The 18,837-nt window shown below is 41.6% G+C and overlaps 1 protein-coding gene across 1 annotated transcript; it reads left to right on the top strand.

Annotated features, from left to right (window-relative positions):
- The first annotated feature begins 205 nt into the window (after positions 1 to 205).
- On the top strand, positions 206 to 17,048 carry UFD1 (ubiquitin recognition factor in ER associated degradation 1). Its single transcript, XM_075012455.1, has 12 exons — positions 206 to 444; positions 1,452 to 1,584; positions 2,294 to 2,326; positions 3,244 to 3,365; positions 6,415 to 6,545; positions 7,253 to 7,325; positions 8,411 to 8,479; positions 9,690 to 9,755; positions 10,129 to 10,176; positions 12,369 to 12,457; positions 14,172 to 14,253; positions 15,362 to 17,048. The coding sequence occupies exons 1-12, from the start codon at positions 439 to 441 to the stop codon at positions 15,434 to 15,436; spliced, it is 927 nt and encodes a 308-aa protein (XP_074868556.1). The 5' UTR covers positions 206 to 438; the 3' UTR covers positions 15,437 to 17,048.
- Positions 17,049 to 18,837: the final 1,789 nt, after the last annotated feature.

Raw genomic sequence — 18,837 nt, 5'->3', positions numbered from 1 at the left:
GAAAAATCAATTACTTAACTAAAAAACTACATTGGCACCCATTGAAGTTCCGCCTTCCGCCCTTTCTCAAGATGGCTGCACCGGAAGTCTCCTTGCTTTCGTAATGGGGAGTGTCTGCAGGTTGCATCCTGGGAAACGTAGTTTTGTGGGGACTGTGGGCTAAACGTTTTCTAGCTCCTTGGCGAGCGGTCGTTTTTGCCGATCACGTTCACCGCTGTTGAAATAGCCCCACGCCTGTAGAAACGGAACGTCACCCTCAGAGTAGCGGGGCTGGGCTCCACAATTCCCTCCTCCCTGCCTGCCCTTTCCCTCAGCCAAAGGATTTCCTGTGGGGGAGGGGCCGCCGTCACTGGTTGGATCCTTCCCAGAGCTGAATGCGCTTTGTGAGGACCCTGGCTGAGGTCTCTGATCGGACGCGGGGACGGCGCGACAGCCGCTATGATGGTGAGTCTATGAAGGGCGTTTGCAGGGTGCCCTGGAGCTGGAGACTGAGAGAGCTGCATTGTCATCCCCGCAGGGGAGGCGCGAGCGGCGCACGGGTCGGATTTTGTTCCTCTGGTCCCAGGGCGACCCCTCAGGCTGCCTGTCTGGGACATAAGTAACCACCTCTCCCCCAAGCCCTTCCTCTCACTGGGAGCCAGCTGGGACAAGGGAGGTTCATAAAGCCCTCCCTGGAGCCTTCTCTCCAGCAAAGTCTTTGCCCCCAGAGCAGAGAGGGGCTTAATAAAGCTTCCCCGCTCGTAGGTGATTACAGGCTTTCTAGTGTAGTTAAAGAGTAAACCTTGAGTTTGCCGCCTGAGCCCCCTCCCCGGCCTGTGTGGTCCTGGACGTTTCTTGGGAGGTGCAGAGTGTTCTCTCCTCTCTTTGTTTTACAAGTGAGGATGCCACCCCACTGGATTCCTTTGCATGACTCTTTCTCAGCGGTGAGGAAGGCTGTAGCCTGTGTTTTTCCATAGGCTGTATGCACTGTCATCGCTTTAATCATCAAAATGAAAGTGCCAGGGTATACAACTGTCTTTCTGCTGCTTCTAAGCTGAATATATCTTGCCCTGTGCTGAAGAGTTAAAGAAATGACACTCATTTGTATTCCTCGTTGATTTTAAATTAACAGTCTGTCTTGTACACTTGTGCCATTACGTACATAAAGGGGTTTTAACTTGTGTGTGCTTATTTCAAATGGAGGCAAATGTCTGTTTTACAATTCATTGACTCAGTCAGATTTTACTGTGGTGATAAATTACAGATGAATGTTTCACTTCTCTATTTCATTTGTTTAATTAATATATACATGTGCCTAACCCATATTTTTATTAGGATCATTGGTTACACAACATTGATTAATTTGACTACTTTGGAGAACAACTTCCTGGAAATTTTAATTTGCTGGTGTCTTTCCAAAGTGGATCAATGTTTGCTAACACTGTCTTTTTTTTTTTCCACCCCTCCCACAGTTTGCTTTTAATATGTTTGATCATCCAATCCCCCGGGTTTTCCAGAACCGATTCTCAACCCAGTATCGTTGCTTCTCAGTATCTATGCTTGCAGGACCTAATGACAGGTCAGATGTGGAGAAAGGCGGAAAGAGTATGTGCATGTTTTATTTTGAATAATACACTGTTGAATGCCACATATGAATATTCAGTAGTATTGATTATGGTGGGTGGTTGCAGAAACAGGATGTAACTACAACCATCATAAAGCATAGAAACATGTTGATGGGTTTGTGATTTGAGTTAAAGGGGACTCTCAGAATAAGTAATCTCTTCTCATATTTACTTGATGGTGGAGTTCCTGATTTACCTATGTGTGAATTAGAAGGCCCATTATTTGAAAAAAATGGCTTTACTGGTCACTAATCATACAAGTCACTCAGATTAATAAGATCTTTTGCCTTCACTATGTATGGTTTTTGCTTCCTCTTTAGCTTTTACCTCGCTTGAATAAGGAGAATGATTTGTCAGCTATACTTTCAAATTCTCATATGTTAGTCCAGTGCCATGTTTGAGTTCTCAGCACTTTAGTTATTTATTTATTAGCAAATAATCTGACTTTGGGGAAATATTTTTAAAACATTGTTGTAAAATTTTCTAACTTTTCCCACTCACCCTACTCAAAATTTACTTTTTGGGTTAAAACTACCAAATGTTGTTTGTCAATACTGATTTCAGTAGAATTTAGAAGCAGGGTGAAAAAAAAGTCTTACAAGAAGGAATGATCAAACAGTACATTGTATTTGCTTTCTGTAGCCACACTGTTCCTAATCATATTGTAACATTCTGATTAACTTTTGCAGTAATTATGCCGCCATCTGCTTTGGATCAACTCAGTAAGTGACTTCTCATATATTCTTACAATAGAGTGAAATAGTGTCCTGTGTATACGTGTAGGTAAACCCCAGAAAGTACTTTATATATCCATCAAGGTGTGGTTTAAACCAAGATATAACAGGAAAATCGATACTGAGGGTAAAATGTTTTTTTTTCCCCCCAAGGTATTTTGTTTGTCAGCGGGTTTCATTTTTCTCTTATCTTCATGTACTTCAAATGCAAGGTAGACAGTATAAACTTTCTAGCAGTTGCTTGACACTAGTGTCAACCCTTGCGGTAATGAAGTAATCATCCTTTATTGCAAATAATCTGGTTTGTTTGCCATCTTGTTTCTATTGTTCTGGCCTCCATTGGCTTAAGTGAATCCAAAAAGTTGATTTTTTTAGAAGTAGAAGAAGAATGGAGGTTCTAGAAACTAAGCTGGCTTTCTGCCATTTATGCAGGTTTGTTAGAAGTCAGTAGTTTTACTGTACCAATGATATCAACAGTCTTTTCTCATCTTTCTAGCTAAAGTGTTTTCTGTCTGATCTCTGTCTTTTAATAAACCATGAGAAATGCTGCTGCAGTACTAAGAAGGGTGTTATAATTAATAGTCTGAAGGCAATTACAAACAGGAAGTAACTAATAGGTATACAACAGGATAGTGGCACTAATTTTTAGTACAGTAACACTGTCTAAGGTCTGTACCTTTCACTTTGAGAAGGTTGGAGAGCATTCAAATGCACTGAACGCAGGATGGCAATAAAATATTCATGTCTGTTTTCTATTTTTGAATTTGTGGGAGCTGGGATACTGGGAAGGGCTCTCACTTTTCTAGGATATTGGCTCATTCTCTTGTTAATATTCAGTCTCTGGAAGCTCTATAAATACTCCATGAGCTTCATAACAAATGGTATCTTTTTTCCTTCTTTGTCAGGTCGACTTAACATTACGTACCCTATGTTATTTAAGCTGACCAATAAAAATTCAGATAGAATGACGCATTGTGGTGTACTAGAATTTGTGGCTGATGAAGGCATTTGTTACCTTCCACATTGGGTAAGTGTCCGTACACCAAACTGTCAAAATGTAAAGTATAGGATTAGTGGTGTGGTGTTTAATAGTAAAATAAAATATTTGCTCAAATTGCATTTCAGTTGCACAGTCAGCACTTTTTAGTGCTTCAATCACAGCTAAAGCTAAGCTGAGTTAATGAAAGTAGGTTGTGGCATATATTACATTGTTATGGAGATGTAAAGGACCAAGTTTTCCCTATTATGGGAATCGTGATTGGAATGTTGGTATGGAAGGGTACAGCTTGCTCAGGAAGGATAGGCGGGAAGAAGGGAGGAGGTGTTTCCTTATATATAAAAAAATACACACTTGGACCGAGGTGGAGATGGACATAGGAAATGGATGTGTTGAGAGCCTCTGCATTAAGCTAAAAAGAGTACAAAACAAGGGTGATGTCCTGCTAGGAGTCTACTACAGGCCACCTACCCAGGTGGATGAGGCTTTTTTTAAACAACTAACAAAATCATCCAGGGCCCAGGATTTGGTGGTGATGGGGGACTTCAGCTATCCAGATATGTGTTGGGAAACTAACACAGCAACACACAGATTATTCAAGAAGTGCTTGGACTGCATTGGCGAATACTTTTTATTTCAGAAGGTTGAAAAATCTCCCAGGGGGAAGCTGTCCTCAATTTGATTGTAACAAATAGGGAGGAACTGATTGAGAATCTGAAAGTGGAAGGCAGCTGGCGTGAAAGTGATCATGAAATCATAGAGTTCACAATTTTAAGGAAGGGTAGAAGGGAGAACAGCAAAATAGAGATAATGGATTTCAGGAAGGCGGATTTTGCTGAACTCAGAGAGCTGGTCCCCTGGGAAGCACGACTGAGGGGAAAAACAGCGGAGGAAAGTTGGCAGTTTTTCAAAGGGACATTATTAAGGGCCCAAAAGCAAGCTATTCTGCTGTGTAGGAAAGATAGAAAATATGGCAAAAGACCACCTTGGCTTAACCAGGAGATCTTGCATGATCTCAAAATAAAAAAGGAATCATATAAAAATGGAAACAAGGATAAATTACAAAGGATGAGTGTAGGCAAACAACACAGGAATGCAGGGGCAAGATTAGAAAGGCAAAGGCACAAAATGAGCTCAAATTAGCTTTTTATAAATACATTAAAATCAAGAGGAAGACCAAGGTTAGGATAGGCCCATTGCTCAGTGAGGAGGGAGAAACAGTAACAGGAAACTTTAAAATGGCAGAGATGCTTAACGACTTCTTTGTTTTGGTCTTCACTGAGAAGTCTGAAGAAGGAATGCCTAACATAGTGAACGCTAGTGGGAAAGGGATAGGTTTAGAAGATAAAATAAAAAATAACAAGTTAAAAATCACATAGGAAGTTAGATGTCTGCAAGTCACCAGGTCCTGATGAAATGCATCCTACAATACTCAAGGAGCTGATGGAGGAGGTATCTGAGCCATTAGCTATCATCTTTGGAAAATCATGGAAAACTGGAGAGATTCCAGAAGAGTGGAAAAAGACAAATACAGTGCCCATCTATAAAAAGGGGAATAAGAACAACCCAGGAAAACTACAGACCAGTCAGTTAACTTCTGTGCCAGGAAAGGTAATGGAACAAGTAATTAAGGAAATCATCTGCAAACACTTGGGAGGTGGTAAGGTGATAGGGAACAGCCAGCATGGATTTGCAAAGAACAAATCATGTCAAACCAATATGATAGCTTTCTTTGATAGGACAACGAGCGTTGTGGATAAGGGAGAAGCAGTGGATGTGGTATACCTAGATTTTAGTAAGGCATTTGGTACACTCTTGCATGATATTCTTATCAATAAACTGAGCAAATACAACTTAGATGGGGCTACTATAAGGTGGGTGCAAAACTGTCTGGATAACCATACTCAGAGAGTAGTTACTAATGGTCCTCAATCCTGCTGGTAGGGCACAAGAAGTGGGGTTCCGCAGGGGTCTGTATTGGGACCAGTTCTGTTCAATATCTTCATCAACGTTTTAGATATTGGCATAGAAAGCATGCTCCATTAAGTTTGCAGATGATACCAAGCTAGGGGGGGTTGCAGCTGCTTTGGAGGATAGGGTCAGAATTCAAAATGATCTGGACAAATCGGATAAATGGTCTGAAGTAAACAGGATGAAGTTTAATAAAGACAAATGCAAAGTCCTCTATTAGGAAGGAACAATCAGTTTCACACATACAGAATGGGAAGCAACTGTCCAGGAAGAAGTTTGGCAGAAAGGGATTGAGAGATTATAGTGGACCACAAATTAAATATGAGTCAACAGTGTGATGCTGTTGCAAAAAAAGCAAACATGATTCTTGGATGCATTAACAGGCGTGTTGTGAACAAGATACGAGAAGTCATTCTTCTGCTTTTACTCTGCGCTGGTTAGGCCTCAGTTGGAGAATTGTGTCCAGTTCTGGGCACTGCATTTCAAGAAAGATGTGGAGAAATTGGAAAGGGTCCAGCAAAGAGCAACAAGAATGATCAAAGGTCTAGAGAACATGACCTATGAAGAAAGGCTGAAAGAACTGGGGTTTCTTAGTTTGGAAAAAGGAAGATTGAGGTGGGACATGATAGCAGTTTTCAGGTATCTAAAAGTGTGTCCTAAGGAGGAGGGAGAAAACTTGTTCTTCTTGGCCTCTGAGGATAGAACAAGAAGCAATGGGCTTAAACTGCAGCAAGGGAAGTTTTGGTTGGACATTAGGAAGAAGTTCCTAACTGTCAGGGTGGTCAAACACTGGAATAAATTTCCTAGGGAGGTTGTGGAATCTCCATCTCTGGAGATATTTAAGAACAGGTTAGATAAACATCTATCAGGGATGGTCTAGACAGTATTTGGTCCTCCCAGGAGGGCAGGGGGCTGGACTTCATGACTCTCAAGGTCCCTTCCAGTCCTAGCATTCTATGATTATTATACCTAATGTAACCCCAGGAAATTCAGGGCAGACTATGGCCCAGTATATTTACATATTCTCAACGGAAATTCTATCTAAAAGTTAGCTGTTGCATAGGTACTTATGGAGTGTCTTGTCTTTGTCACCAATGTTTCTTCACAGATGATGCAGAACTTGCTTCTGGAAGAAGGAGGCCTGGTGCAGATAGAGAGTGTTAACCTTCAAGTGGCTACTTACTCAAAGTTTCAACCACAAAGTCCAGATTTCCTTGACATCACCAATCCCAAAGCTGTGTATCCTTTCATGTCATCTCAGACAAAGCAACAGAAAGGGCTTTAGCACTAGCTTACCCTAAGCATGGGAGGATGGAGGAACACTGTCAAGCACTGTTTGTATATTTCTACTACAAGCATATTGTTGTTAGTGCCACCTCTGAAAACCAAGAGGTATGAGAATAGAATCTGGTAGGACCTGGAGCGAGTGACAGGAATGTGAATTCCCTGAAGTGAAGTGTAGCATTCTTCTACATGAAGGCCTGATGAAGTGGAATCAAATCCTGTAAACTTGGCTCAGGCAAACATTCTTTGCACCAAAGAATAGAATCCTAAAGTAGAGAATAAAAAAAATTTCCTTAAAAAGACCCAGTGAGATCTGGTAGGTACTAGGCATATCTGTTAAGCAGGCTGCTGATTCAGGAGCTTAAGAAAAGTCAATTTTTAAAAAACTCTGAACCTTTACTTTCCAGACAGTCTGAATAGGTAAGAAATTGTGGTGTAAAACACATGCCTTGCTTTAGTATCTGGAGAACTTTAGTGGGTTTCCCCAAGAACACCTGTAAGGGATGTTGAGTGCCTAATGCTTACTAAATTTAAACTGTCCATGGTTCTCCTATTTTAAGTCACTTATTATACAGACCAGGAGCTAGAAAATGTGGGCTTTTTGATAAATAACTTGAATATTACACTAAAAACAGCCATACAGTTCTTAACATGATCCAAAGATTAGAAAATGCTTTGAGAAACTTTGCTTGCCTAACCACCGGCGATGTTATAGCCATCAACTATAATGAGAAGGTATGGTATCTTGGGTAAATTACACTATTCTGCTAAACCTGCACATGTTTAGCATGGAACCCTAGAAGGACATTCATAGAATCCTATAATTTAGATATGCGCGCGCGCGTGCACACAGACACGCACGCACAATGTCAAGTGGAGCTGAGCTCAACACACACCACATGGGCAGTTTAAATCATTACCCTGGTTTACCCATTTTTCTGAATGGATTGTTGAATGGACATGGGGGTGAGCTGAATGTCAGGACCAAATCGACCCAAAAAGGAAAGATGTAAGAGCTCTGAAAACAGCCACACAGGGACTCGGGCCATCTCAGGGAGGCACACCCATAGGTGGGACTTTACCCAGGGCTGTGTTCCACATGGCAAGTCGGATCCAGATTTTCAGGCTCTACAGAAGCAAAAGTCTACAATAGCTTCAACTGTATTTTTCTTTTTTAGAAAGGGTATTTTTTTGAATTCTGAGAATAGATAATATAATCAGTTCAATAGCCCTAGTGCTGGTCTTTAAATTCTGGTTTCTGATGTCTTTGATTACTGCAATTTTAAATGCAAATGAATTGTGCTTTTTGGACAAAGTATTTATTTGCCAGATTTCATCTTATCTTGGGTAACTTATGGTTCAATCATAAACCATTTCAGACAAAAGGTTAGTAGGAGCAAAATGGACTCTTGTCAGCAAGAAAACTATAGAGGACCATTTTATAATAAATTAATATAAGACCATACATATATCCTACCTCACCCTAACTTTGAGCTGGATTTTGGAAACTAGAAGAGAGGAGATTCAGAACCTGAGAACTGGACTCTGACTAAATAAATCCCTTCTGCTCTATTATGGGGCAATCAAAATCTCTAAGGTAAAAAGTCTTCCATTTTGATATATAGGTGTATTAATGGCACCCAGAAGCTATTGTCTGATTGAAACTATTGTTGTGCTACATGCACTACAGAGAAATAGTCCTGATCTGAAGCGTTTACTATCAATTGAAACGAATGATCTTTGATTTTGCCCAAGTTTCTTTAATCCTTAATTTGCATACAAAGAGAAACAGCTTTATATTATTCATGTTCCTGTTTCAGATCTACGAGCTTCGGGTAATGGAAACCAAACCTGACAAAGCTGTGTCCATCATAGAGTGCGATATGAATGTAAGTTGAAGTCTATGTGGCAGAATCTTTACTTTCATTTAAATTATTCTTTTGAGAAGGGGCATTTGATCATGACATATGTCTGTAATGCAGTATTATTTATGTTTAGGAAAGGTGAACATTCACTAAGACACATCCTGTAACTATAGTGGAGCTGTAAGATGAAGGTCACAGATGATACAGCTATCAATGACTGAAGTATTTCTAATTCCTGTAGAGCCTTAGTTGCATATTATTCTCCTGGGCACTTTGTTTTACATACTTCCTAGAAGATTTACCCAGTGTTGTTCAGTTTTTTAACTCAATTTTTGTTTTTCTTCATTTAAATCATTGCTCTGGGGCGGGGCTGGGATGAGCGATCAGTATGTAGGCTGTCCCAGGGGAAGAGAAATAACCCAGCCTTCTCTCATTGCAGCAGTTTGGGGCCAAGTGAGAAGCACCTCTCCATGGCCAATGCAGCTCCAGTAGGCACAAGTAGAGGAAGGGTGCATGTTCACCTGCTGGGACAGGTCCAGGTTCCCTTTGCTTCCCAGCCATCCAGCCTGAGTGAGGAATGTAGCAAACTGTGCACTTTCCCCTGGCTCCCTGATGAACCAGCACAACCAACAACACCCCCATACAAATCAGGGAGGCAGTAAAGAGCTTTAGGACCTCCCCCTCCCATCCTGCCCTCCATAAAGGCACATGGGGGTGTCGAATAGGCTCAGGGCTGGGGCTGTCCTGGTCAGGGGGTCTGACCATGCCCCCAGCCAACCCATGTCACCTGTCCAGTGATTCTGTCTCTTTTCTGTATAGTTTTATGAGAAGCCATCTCTTTGCCGGCACAACCAAACCTTTAATCTTGCTTTAAGTTATTATAAGAGGAAGCTGCATCCAAATTTGGTAGTCCTAGGTCTTACGGTTTAGGAGGAGTTCTTGAACAGATGGACAGATGCAGAGACAGATTCTCTCAAATGTATAGTTGATGAAAAGTGGTGGTCAAATTGACAGCCTGGAGACTGAAGAATTAGAGCACCTGCAGCTTCAGAGATGAGTCTTCCACATTCCATATGTAACATTTTTGCTAACTGAGCTTTTTGAATGATGCATTCCCTACTGTTCAAAACAGAAGGGTAGAGTTTGTAGAGATTTTAGAGGGTGGTGTATAATGATGGTATTTAAAAAAAAAAAAAAGAAATTAAAGCCAAAACTTCTCTTGCTATAAAAACAGGTGGATTTTGATGCACCTTTGGGGTACAAAGAACCAGAAAGACACACACAACATGAAGAGAGCACAGTAAGTTAAGATCATTATTGTTCTGTACTATGTGTTCTAGCTGCCTTTTCTTCTGACTCTGGTTGTTATGGAAAAAAGAACGCTAATGGAAGTTTCTTTATGAAAGGTTTTGAGATCAAACAGCTCAGCCATAATTTTACTTCCCAGGTGCTCTTGCCTACTTTTATTTTCCTTCCTTACCCCACAACATAGAGATTGTTCATGTAGAACAGGCTATTTTTAGGACAAAAATTTTGTCCAAAATTAATATTCAGTAAACTTTATAAAATAGTTATAAAAGATTTCATGCTGTATGAAATCCATGAAATGTTTTTTAAATATTGCATAATACAGCATTAATATAATGAAACAGATTTTCTCCTTTCCTTGCTAGGATGTTGAGACAGATCACAGTGGGTATGCGAGTGACCTAGGATTTCGTGTAAGTATCTTCTGTCTCTTAATGTTGAACATGCTGAGCCTGTAAGCAAAGCTATCAGTGTGAAAACACATTCCTCGCAACTGCATAAATCCAGTTCCTTTGCTCAGGGCTTTTCTAATGAAGAAAGATGCAAAACAACCCAGTCGCACCACCTCACAGGGGCTTGTCTTAGTCCACATCGCTGAGCTTCTGAAGCTTTCCCAGGCGAGGCTTCCCCAGGCCACCTTCTGCTAGCTGCAGATGTTTTCTTCTCAGGTCTTCCAAGGGAGAAAAGCTCCTTTCCTCCCCTTGGGTACCCCTTTCATGAGGCTAGTCTGCCTAAATCATGTAATGAGACCACAGCTTGACTTGAAAGCAAGAAACTGAGGAGACATGCGCATGCATCCCATGTAAAATGGAAGTTAAAGTTCCTTCCATTATAAATGTCAGAAATGATTGACTGACCTCCAGTCATGCTTTTATTGTATTCATGTGCTTAGCTGTTCTGATATTCAGCCACATGCATATTTAAGTCAGTTTGCCTTGCCATCCAGTGATCTGCAGGGATCTGTGCACATTGTAGAGCAAATACCCATATATACTTTACAGATGCACTCTTGCAAGTTACATGTAATTTATGTGTGGGAGTAGCTGTAGTGCCCTAAACTAGGTCAAAAATCACATCCTTATGAACAAATCACTACTTTGTCACTGCCCAGATGTCTCGAGACCCTGCAGTGCAGCCACTGTTCCTTTCAGTCAGACAAGACCAGAAGTGAATTCTTTTCTGGACCTTTAGATAAAACTTCCTATTAGGGTAGCTAAAGGCTAGAATAAATCGCCTAGGGCGGCTGTGGAATCTGTTGTTGCTGTCTTTTAAAAGCAGGTTAGGCAAATACCAATCAGGGATGATCAAGGTCAGGAGTGGGGAACTTTTCAATTGGAAGCCACACACAAGTGAGAAGCAAAAAAAAAAAAACAAATAAAACTTTCACTGATGTGGTTCCAAACTGAGAAGCAGAAAAAAAGACTCCTCTTCCCCTCCCAAATCAGTCCCACAACCTAGTGGGGCCTGGGCTAGTAGACTTTTTGGGATCCCCTAGGCTCTGGGTTGGGGTCAAAATTAGGGGTTCTGTATGTGGGAGGGGGCTGCTGGGAAGTGAGCTGGGGTCTGGGGGTGTCCAGGGCTGGGGTACCAAGCCGGGGGAGGGCAGTATAGGATCAGGCTGGGGTGTATAGACTAGGTGGGAGGGAGGGTGCAGGAATGGGATTGGGGTCAGGCAGGAGGGTTGTGCAGCAATCAGCTGCTGGGGTCCCTGCTGAAGCCACCCCAGGTGGGGAAGGGCTCGTGCCTTCCCTTGCTGTCTGGGATGGCTCTGAGTGGTAGATGCTCAAGAGGGAAAAAGCTCTTGCCTTTTCTCACTGCTCCCTGGCTGCCTGCTGGGGAGTGGAGAAGCAGCTCTTGCACTTGTGGTGCTACCACCCGCTCCCTCCAACCACGTCACCTGAATGCAGGCTCCTCACTTGCCTATGTGCAAAATGAGGAGCTGGAAGGTGGAGGTGAAATGGCGTTGGTGGTGACCTCCCCATGCAGGCCAGATTCAGTGGCCTGGGGGGCTGGATCCGGACTGTGAGCTGGGGGTTCCCCAAACCTGATATAGCAGGAGATTGGATTTGAAGATCTTTGGAGGTGTCCCTTTCAGTCCTATACTTCTATGGTTTTGTAAGCAGGCAAAGCTATGTTATCAGCCAATGATGGTGAGCCCTGTCAACTGTTCCTGAGGCACCAAGAGTTGGAAACTGAAATGCTTTCAGGAAACTAGTCTATTAGGTCAGCAAAATCGTTAGAGCCCCGCAAATCTGCAGATAACCGCTTTATGTCCATGGGGGTGGATGTGGATATTCATGGCTCACTTTTGTGGATGTGGATACAAATTTTATATCTAGAACTCTGCAGTTTTGTGGCTATTCATTTTATGTTTGCAGGTATCCACACCCATGGTTGTTGATGTAAATACCCTTGGCTCATTTTTGCCAATACAGATGCGGATACCAATTTTGTATCCGCACAGGGCTCTGCAAATCATGAATCATTTCTTGTGCCAACTTTAGTTGTTTTTATAAAATGTGCTTGCTGTGCTCTTCAAACTTGAGGTGTTAATAACAATTAGGTGGAACGTGTGTAGAAATGACTTTTTGCTGTGTATCTGTAGGCATTCTCTGGCTCCGGGAACAGGCTAGATGGCAAGAAGAAAGGTGTTGAGGCTAGTCCCTCGCCAATTAAGCCAGGAGACATTCGAAGGTTAGCCAATTTCTTTCAGGATTCTACAGATGGAAGGTCTATGTTTGAGCATAATGAATCATTCCTGATGTATTGTCTGATTCTGTAATATCAGTAATATTCTGATTTCCCCAAATGTATTTGATCAAGTCATAAATGTATAACTGACTGCCAAAGGAACTAATTTAAAGTGTTACTTTGAGAGTGGTCAGATAAATCACATGGCTCCACATTAGTAAAGTATTTAAGTGCTGTTTCCCTCATCCTTGTAACAAATGTGTAACTAATTGAGAGCCTAAATTTAATTTTATAAAAGTCATTTAAGTCTTTACCCTAAACCCCATCAACTATCAGTGTATATACTTTTACAAAATTGGGCCAGTTTTGTTTCCTGACAGGATAACCTGACAAACATTTCTAAACAGAGCAGACTAATTTAAATCAGGAAGCTCTGATTTAAAATCATCAGTTTTTATTGTTTGGTATGTGTACTTTGTTGTTTTCTAAAGAAACATAGACTTTCAGAATTTGGTAACCATTGAAACAGATTGATTAGCAACTAAATATAGCCCTTACAATAAATTAGTGGCTCTTGTTAACAGGTTGGCTAAGCTTACCTTATGTTTATTCACATTCTTAATCTTCACATTTTTTATTATTTTAGAAAACTCTGAATTTATTTACTAGCTTAAGCTATTTTTTTCTGTGTGATTTGTATCAAGTTCCATCTGGATGGAAATTCAAACTCAATTAAAAATGTACAAAAACAGCATTTTAATTTTGTTAAAGCTATCTTAAAAGCGATTGATACATAAGGAAAACTTATTTTGCATTGAAAACTAATGCATTTATTACGCAAAGAAAGTATTATGTGTAGTTAAGGAATTGACTGGATTCTCTCTGGTCATATGTCCTTCAAATTTTTAGAATTAGTAGATCTTACTATCTCACATCTATAATTTTATTCACAGATTGCAACAGGAAAATAAGCTTTCTTGCTTTTTCAGCTTCCAGTTGTAATGAAAGTACATACTCCAGTTTGAATGAATCACATGATTGAATTAATTGAATAAACTGAAATTAAGAAAATATTTTTTTCTCTGCACCTGCAGAAGAAGCTACAGCTGTCAAAAGCTGGTTTAGCACTTCAGCAAACTCTGGTTCCAGGTGCTTAGCCAGTGATTTCCACCAATTCAGGGATTGGGCTTTCTTTAAAACTTGGCAACAAATGTGCTACTTAATATTATTTGTGTATATTATGTAAATTTTAAATAAAAAATATTCACTTGAAATTTTTAAAAGTCCAATTAAAAACCAGTTGTCATCCACCCTGCTTTTGAATTACTACTCACTGTATTAATGGTCCTGTGAAGATGTGTGCATCCAGCTTCTACCTTAGTTTTTACTTATATATAATCTCCTTGTATGATCCCTCCTGGAAAGTACAGACGTAATGTATGCACATGGCTGCATACAACTGAAGTGACTAACCACAGATATTTCTCTGCAGTATTTCCTCAGCTCTATTAAGTAAATATGTAGTGTGAGTCTGATGATTTGCTTGCAAAATAATCCTAATGAGGGCTCTTGGAAAAGGAGTGGTTGGGATGACACTCAAAAAACACAACACAAATTGTAGAGAGCAATCCTTGCAACTGTTTGTCCCACTTATATTCCCACGACAGGACTTTAATGGTTTATTCAGTATCTTAATATCTCAATCTTCTTTTCCCAGAGGAATACCCAATTATGACTTCAAAATCGGTAGGATCACATTCATTAGAAATTCACGACCACTAGTCAAGAAAATTGAAGAGGTGAGTAAACCTCTAGACCTTCCCATATCCATTATCTCCTGATAAATCTTTCAGCAGTGGCAACTATTGTTAACTGCTGGGTCCTTTCGTTCCACCATAGTGTTTGAGTAACTCCTATTCAAAGCAATAGGAATGTATTTGTCACCTGTGGGGAAAATTTGGGCCCCTGCTTATAGCACTGTAACTGTTGTGTGGTCAGCCAGATTTACCACTAAAAGTCTGTATTGATTAACTTTTTGAGATAATGGGTCTTAATCTCTTGTATATCTGAAATGCTGTGTCAGATTTACTGGCTGTAAAGACTAAGGGCTTCTTTTTGAGCATGACCAGCTCCCTTAGCCAGGCTGGGGTGGACAAAATATTGCCCATGGTCTGGATTTAGCCCACCAAACCTTCAGCTCTGGCTTGCTGCAACCCTCTGGGCCAACAACGTCCCACAGCCCAGTGGGACCCTTGGGCAGGCCTCTGCCTCCCAAGCCCCCACACGCTGTTCAAATTACCCAGCTGCTAGGGCAAGCATGCGGATCTCAGTGCAGTGTGCACGCCTTGTAGGGGTCACAAGGGAGGCTCTGCATGCTGCCCCTTGCCGCAGCACAATCCTTGCAGCTCCCAGTGGCCACTGCATGGGCTGTGCTTATAGTGCAGACAGTGGGCAAGGCCCCCCTCTCTGGTGGGCTGTGGGGCACAGAGATGCACATGGTCCCAGTAGCTGGCCACTTTGAGTGGTGTGTGGGGCCATGGTAGTTAGGGAGCCTAGCTGAGAGCCTGCTGGGCTCCTGGCTGAGAGCTGCCTACTATGGTAAGTGCCTCCTGTCAGAACCTGCACCTAGCACCAATGTTCCTTCTAATTTTTTTCCCTACATGTGCAGAATAAATTTTGTTATGTGCATCAAGGCATGTGTGGATGTGTACTACTAGTAGCAACAAATGTTACTGGCTGTGGGCACTCTGCTCATCAACTGGGCCACATTTGAATCTCTCATGGGTGGCCGCCCAAGTGCTCAGCTTACAAGGAACATTGCCTAGCCACTTCCCAACAGCTTTTTTTATTATTGAATTAGGCAAACCTTTATTCTAAACAAATGTCTCTTCTCCCTCCTACATTCAGGATGAATCTGGTAGCCGGTTCATTGCGTTTTCAGGAGAAGGCCAGTCCCTGCGCAAGAAGGGAAGAAAACCATAAATTGTGGAACCTTTGGCCAATTGGGGAGAATAAAGTAACATTGCAGTGTCTTGGATCATAGTTATTGGATTTGAGAGAAGGGAGGCTATTAGTCATATATAACACATGGACACTTCAGTGTTGATTTTACTTTAAAGTGAAGTTAGCAATCTAGGAATTCTTTCTTTTCAAGTGAAAATTAAGCTCCAGCAGCTTGTTGTGGTTATTTTGTATGCTGAAAAGTGGGGAAGTTGGAAAAGAAATCTGAGAAACAAAACCACCCAGCTGTATCTTACTGGAGGATTAGTATGTTTCTGCTGGCTCAGTTCGGAAAAACTACGTATTGCTTTCTTTGATATCCACAATGATGATGGTATCATGTTGTTCTGTTAGCTTATTTAATTTTCCTTGTACACGTGTTGACTACACTTCCAAACAGCCCTTTCAAATCTGTGGTCTATAGAAATCATGGCCCATGTTTTGGTGGCATAAACCTCAGTGGGAAGATTTTGATCTGATTTTGTTTTCTTAGGTGTTAAATAAGAAACCAACTTAAGGGAGTCCCAACCCCTGACTGAGAACCAAATGCTTGTCTTTTAAATTGTAATTGGAGACAAAGTTCCATAACTTTCTAATAATTAGGATACAGTAGGTCAATTTAATTTCCAGCAGTTTTGGGTGAAACTGCAGCCTGGGTATGGATAGTACAGATACAGCTTTCAGTTGTGCTGGTTGAGTACAAATATCAAGGTCTCTCTTCTTCAAAAGCTGAGGTGTGTTTCCCACATTGGACAGATAGGGTCTTTAATCTTCTTTTCCTCTGTCTTTACATGGACATGATCCAATTTGTTTAGCCTCTCTAAAAACAGTGTAACTCTTCTTTGAGCTATGTCCCTTTCTCAAGCCTGGCATAAGACACAGGCCTAAGGCCTGACACAGTTTCATTGCACTCAAATAAAGCAATGGCGTTTTTAAAAAATGCCTTTGTCAGAAAAGTCCACAGGATCCTGCCCTCCTCTAAACCCAAAGCACTATTTCCCTGCACTGTGACCTACAGCAGGAGAAGGTTGGTAGAAAAATTATTTCCTTCAAAATGTGTGTGTTTTTTAGATAACAACCATTCAACCTCTGCTGGCCTATGGGAGGCAGGTTACCACCTTTATCACTCTAGAAGGGAATTATAACAAGAATGGTGTGATTAGAATGCCAGTTCTGGCAGACAGAAATATATAACAGGTTAGCGTGTGTAATGCCTACAGTTTCCTTAATCACATAACAGAAATTGGATATGTGTTTCAAAAGTGAAGTAAGGTTTATCTCACAACTCGCTTGATGAGTAACTATTGGTGTGAAGGCCAATAGAAAGGGATCTGGAGTTACACAGTTCAGGTCTGAAGTGCATAGCTGGTGTTGAGGGTGGGTGGTTGAGCTCATCTCTGTTAGCCATGTACGTTGTATTTATGATTTCACAGATCTCCTTAGTAAGGTAGTTTTACCCTTACCAAAGGTGACCACACAAAGGTTTGCAGCTAGCATATGGTTCATGCAAAACTTTGTTTTAATTATAGGTTTTGCTAACAATTTATAATTAAGTATATATAATAAACATTATAGCCAAATTATTTTGTTTCAACTATAGTTGTTCTATAGTAAGTCTCTTTTTGCAATGTGAAGGTAATATTCCCCAGCAGCAGACGTTAAATGTGTGCAGTGTAGACAAAACAGGTGCCTGAGGGGCTGTGTGATGGGGGAGAAGGTACCAGGGCTTCTACCTACTCTGTAAAATCTGAAATTACTCCAAAAGAGCAATAGTGCAATGTGCTTTATAACATTTTGTATAATCCTGCCTGGGGCAAATACAGCTATCGTTTGGACATTGCAGTCATGTGGGCTCTCAAACCTCTGGGGCTATGGCCCCTCATTGATCTTCCAGTCAGAGTATTATCCTTTATTTCTTAGTCTGTAGTCCTATTGGAGATGGTATCTCCTGACTGCAGTTCCTGGTTTTCTGTTTGGCAGTACAGTATTGTTTCCCAAGCCAGGGAGATGGGTGGTGATGTGGCTCTGCAAAAAAAAGGCAAGGATAAACGCCTGCTCAGAGGTGCAGAGAGAGCTATATGACTCCTTGCATGTGTTACTCTGGAGAAGCGAGGTCTTGCAACACTTAGGGCTAGACTTAGGGGTGGAGAGGTTGGTATTTTTCCTCACAATACAGATGGGAAATTGAGGCACACAGTCCAAAATCACTTCAGCAAGATCATCAAGGTAATGGTGCTGGTTTCCTAACTCCTCAGATTTTTTTTCTAAGTGCTAGTTGCCACTTCCTGTAAGTTATATATTTATACTTCTTGACTTTTACTCCCTATTTCGATTATCCCTGCTGTTCTTGGATCAGCTATATGTACTTAAAAGCAGGACCAGGTGTAATGAAGTCTGAAACTTTTAACAGTTCTGGGCTACATCTACACTAGCCCCAAACTTCGAAATGGCCACGCAAATGGCCATTTCGAAGTTTACTAATGAAGCGCTGAAATGCATATTCAGCGCTTCATTAGCATGCGGGCGGCCGTGGCACTTCAAAATTGACGTGCCTCGCCGCCGCGCGGCTTGTCCGGACGGGGCTCCTTTTCGAAAGGACCCCACCTACTTCGAAGTCCCCTTATTATGGTGGGCTAAATCCAGACCATGGGCAATATTTTGTCCACCCCAGCCTGGCTAAGGGAGCCAGTCATGGGAATAAGGGGACTTCGAAGTAGGTGGGGTCCTTTCGAAAAGGAGCCCTGTCCGGACAAGCCGCGCGGCGGCGAGGCGCGTCAATTTCGAAGTGCCGCGGCCGCCCGCATGCTAATGAAGCACTGAATATGCATTTCAGCGCTTCATTAGTAAACTTCGAAATGGCCATTTGCGTGGCCATTTCGAAGTTTGGGGCTAGTGTAGACACGGCCCTGATGTTGGAGAACTATTTGTACCTTTATAGATCATAGGGGTTATCTACACTTGTCCCCCACTTCAAAGGGGGCATGATAACCAGGGTGATGGGAGAGTACTAAGGAAGTACTGCAGTGAATATGCAGCACTTCATTAGGCTAATTCTCCCCTATGGAAACTCTGAAGTGTTAAAATTCAAAGCGTTGGCATAGGTGTAGCTGTGGGCACTTCAAAGTGCCTGTGCTACTTCAAAGTGCCTTTACTCCCCAAAATTTTGAGGCATAAAGGCACTTCAAAGTGCCTCCAGCTACACAGCATACCAGCACTTTGAAAGTTTGACACTTCAAAGTTGCTGCAGGGTAGAATTTGCCTAATGAAGAGCTGCATATGCATTGCAGCACTTCATTAGTAATCTCCTATCACCCTGATTACCATGCTCCCTTCAAAGTTGGGGGCAAGTGTAGACAGAGCCATATCATATCAACCAACAGCCA

This window comes from Carettochelys insculpta, chromosome 18, assembly GCF_033958435.1.
Source record: "Carettochelys insculpta isolate YL-2023 chromosome 18, ASM3395843v1, whole genome shotgun sequence".
Taxonomy (NCBI): Eukaryota; Metazoa; Chordata; order Testudines; family Carettochelyidae; genus Carettochelys; species Carettochelys insculpta.
The sequence above is the reverse complement of the archived record's forward strand: the minus strand, read 5'-3'. Positions and strand labels throughout refer to the sequence as shown.

Bases quoted from the DNA above. Each gene is read 5' to 3' on its own strand.
- UFD1 (XM_075012455.1), top strand. The intron at 10,177-12,368 runs GTAAGTATCTTC...GTGTATCTGTAG, and splicing joins CGAGTGACCTAGGATTTCGT to GCATTCTCTGGCTCCGGGAA. The intron at 14,254-15,361 runs GTGAGTAAACCT...TCCTACATTCAG, and splicing joins TAGTCAAGAAAATTGAAGAG to GATGAATCTGGTAGCCGGTT.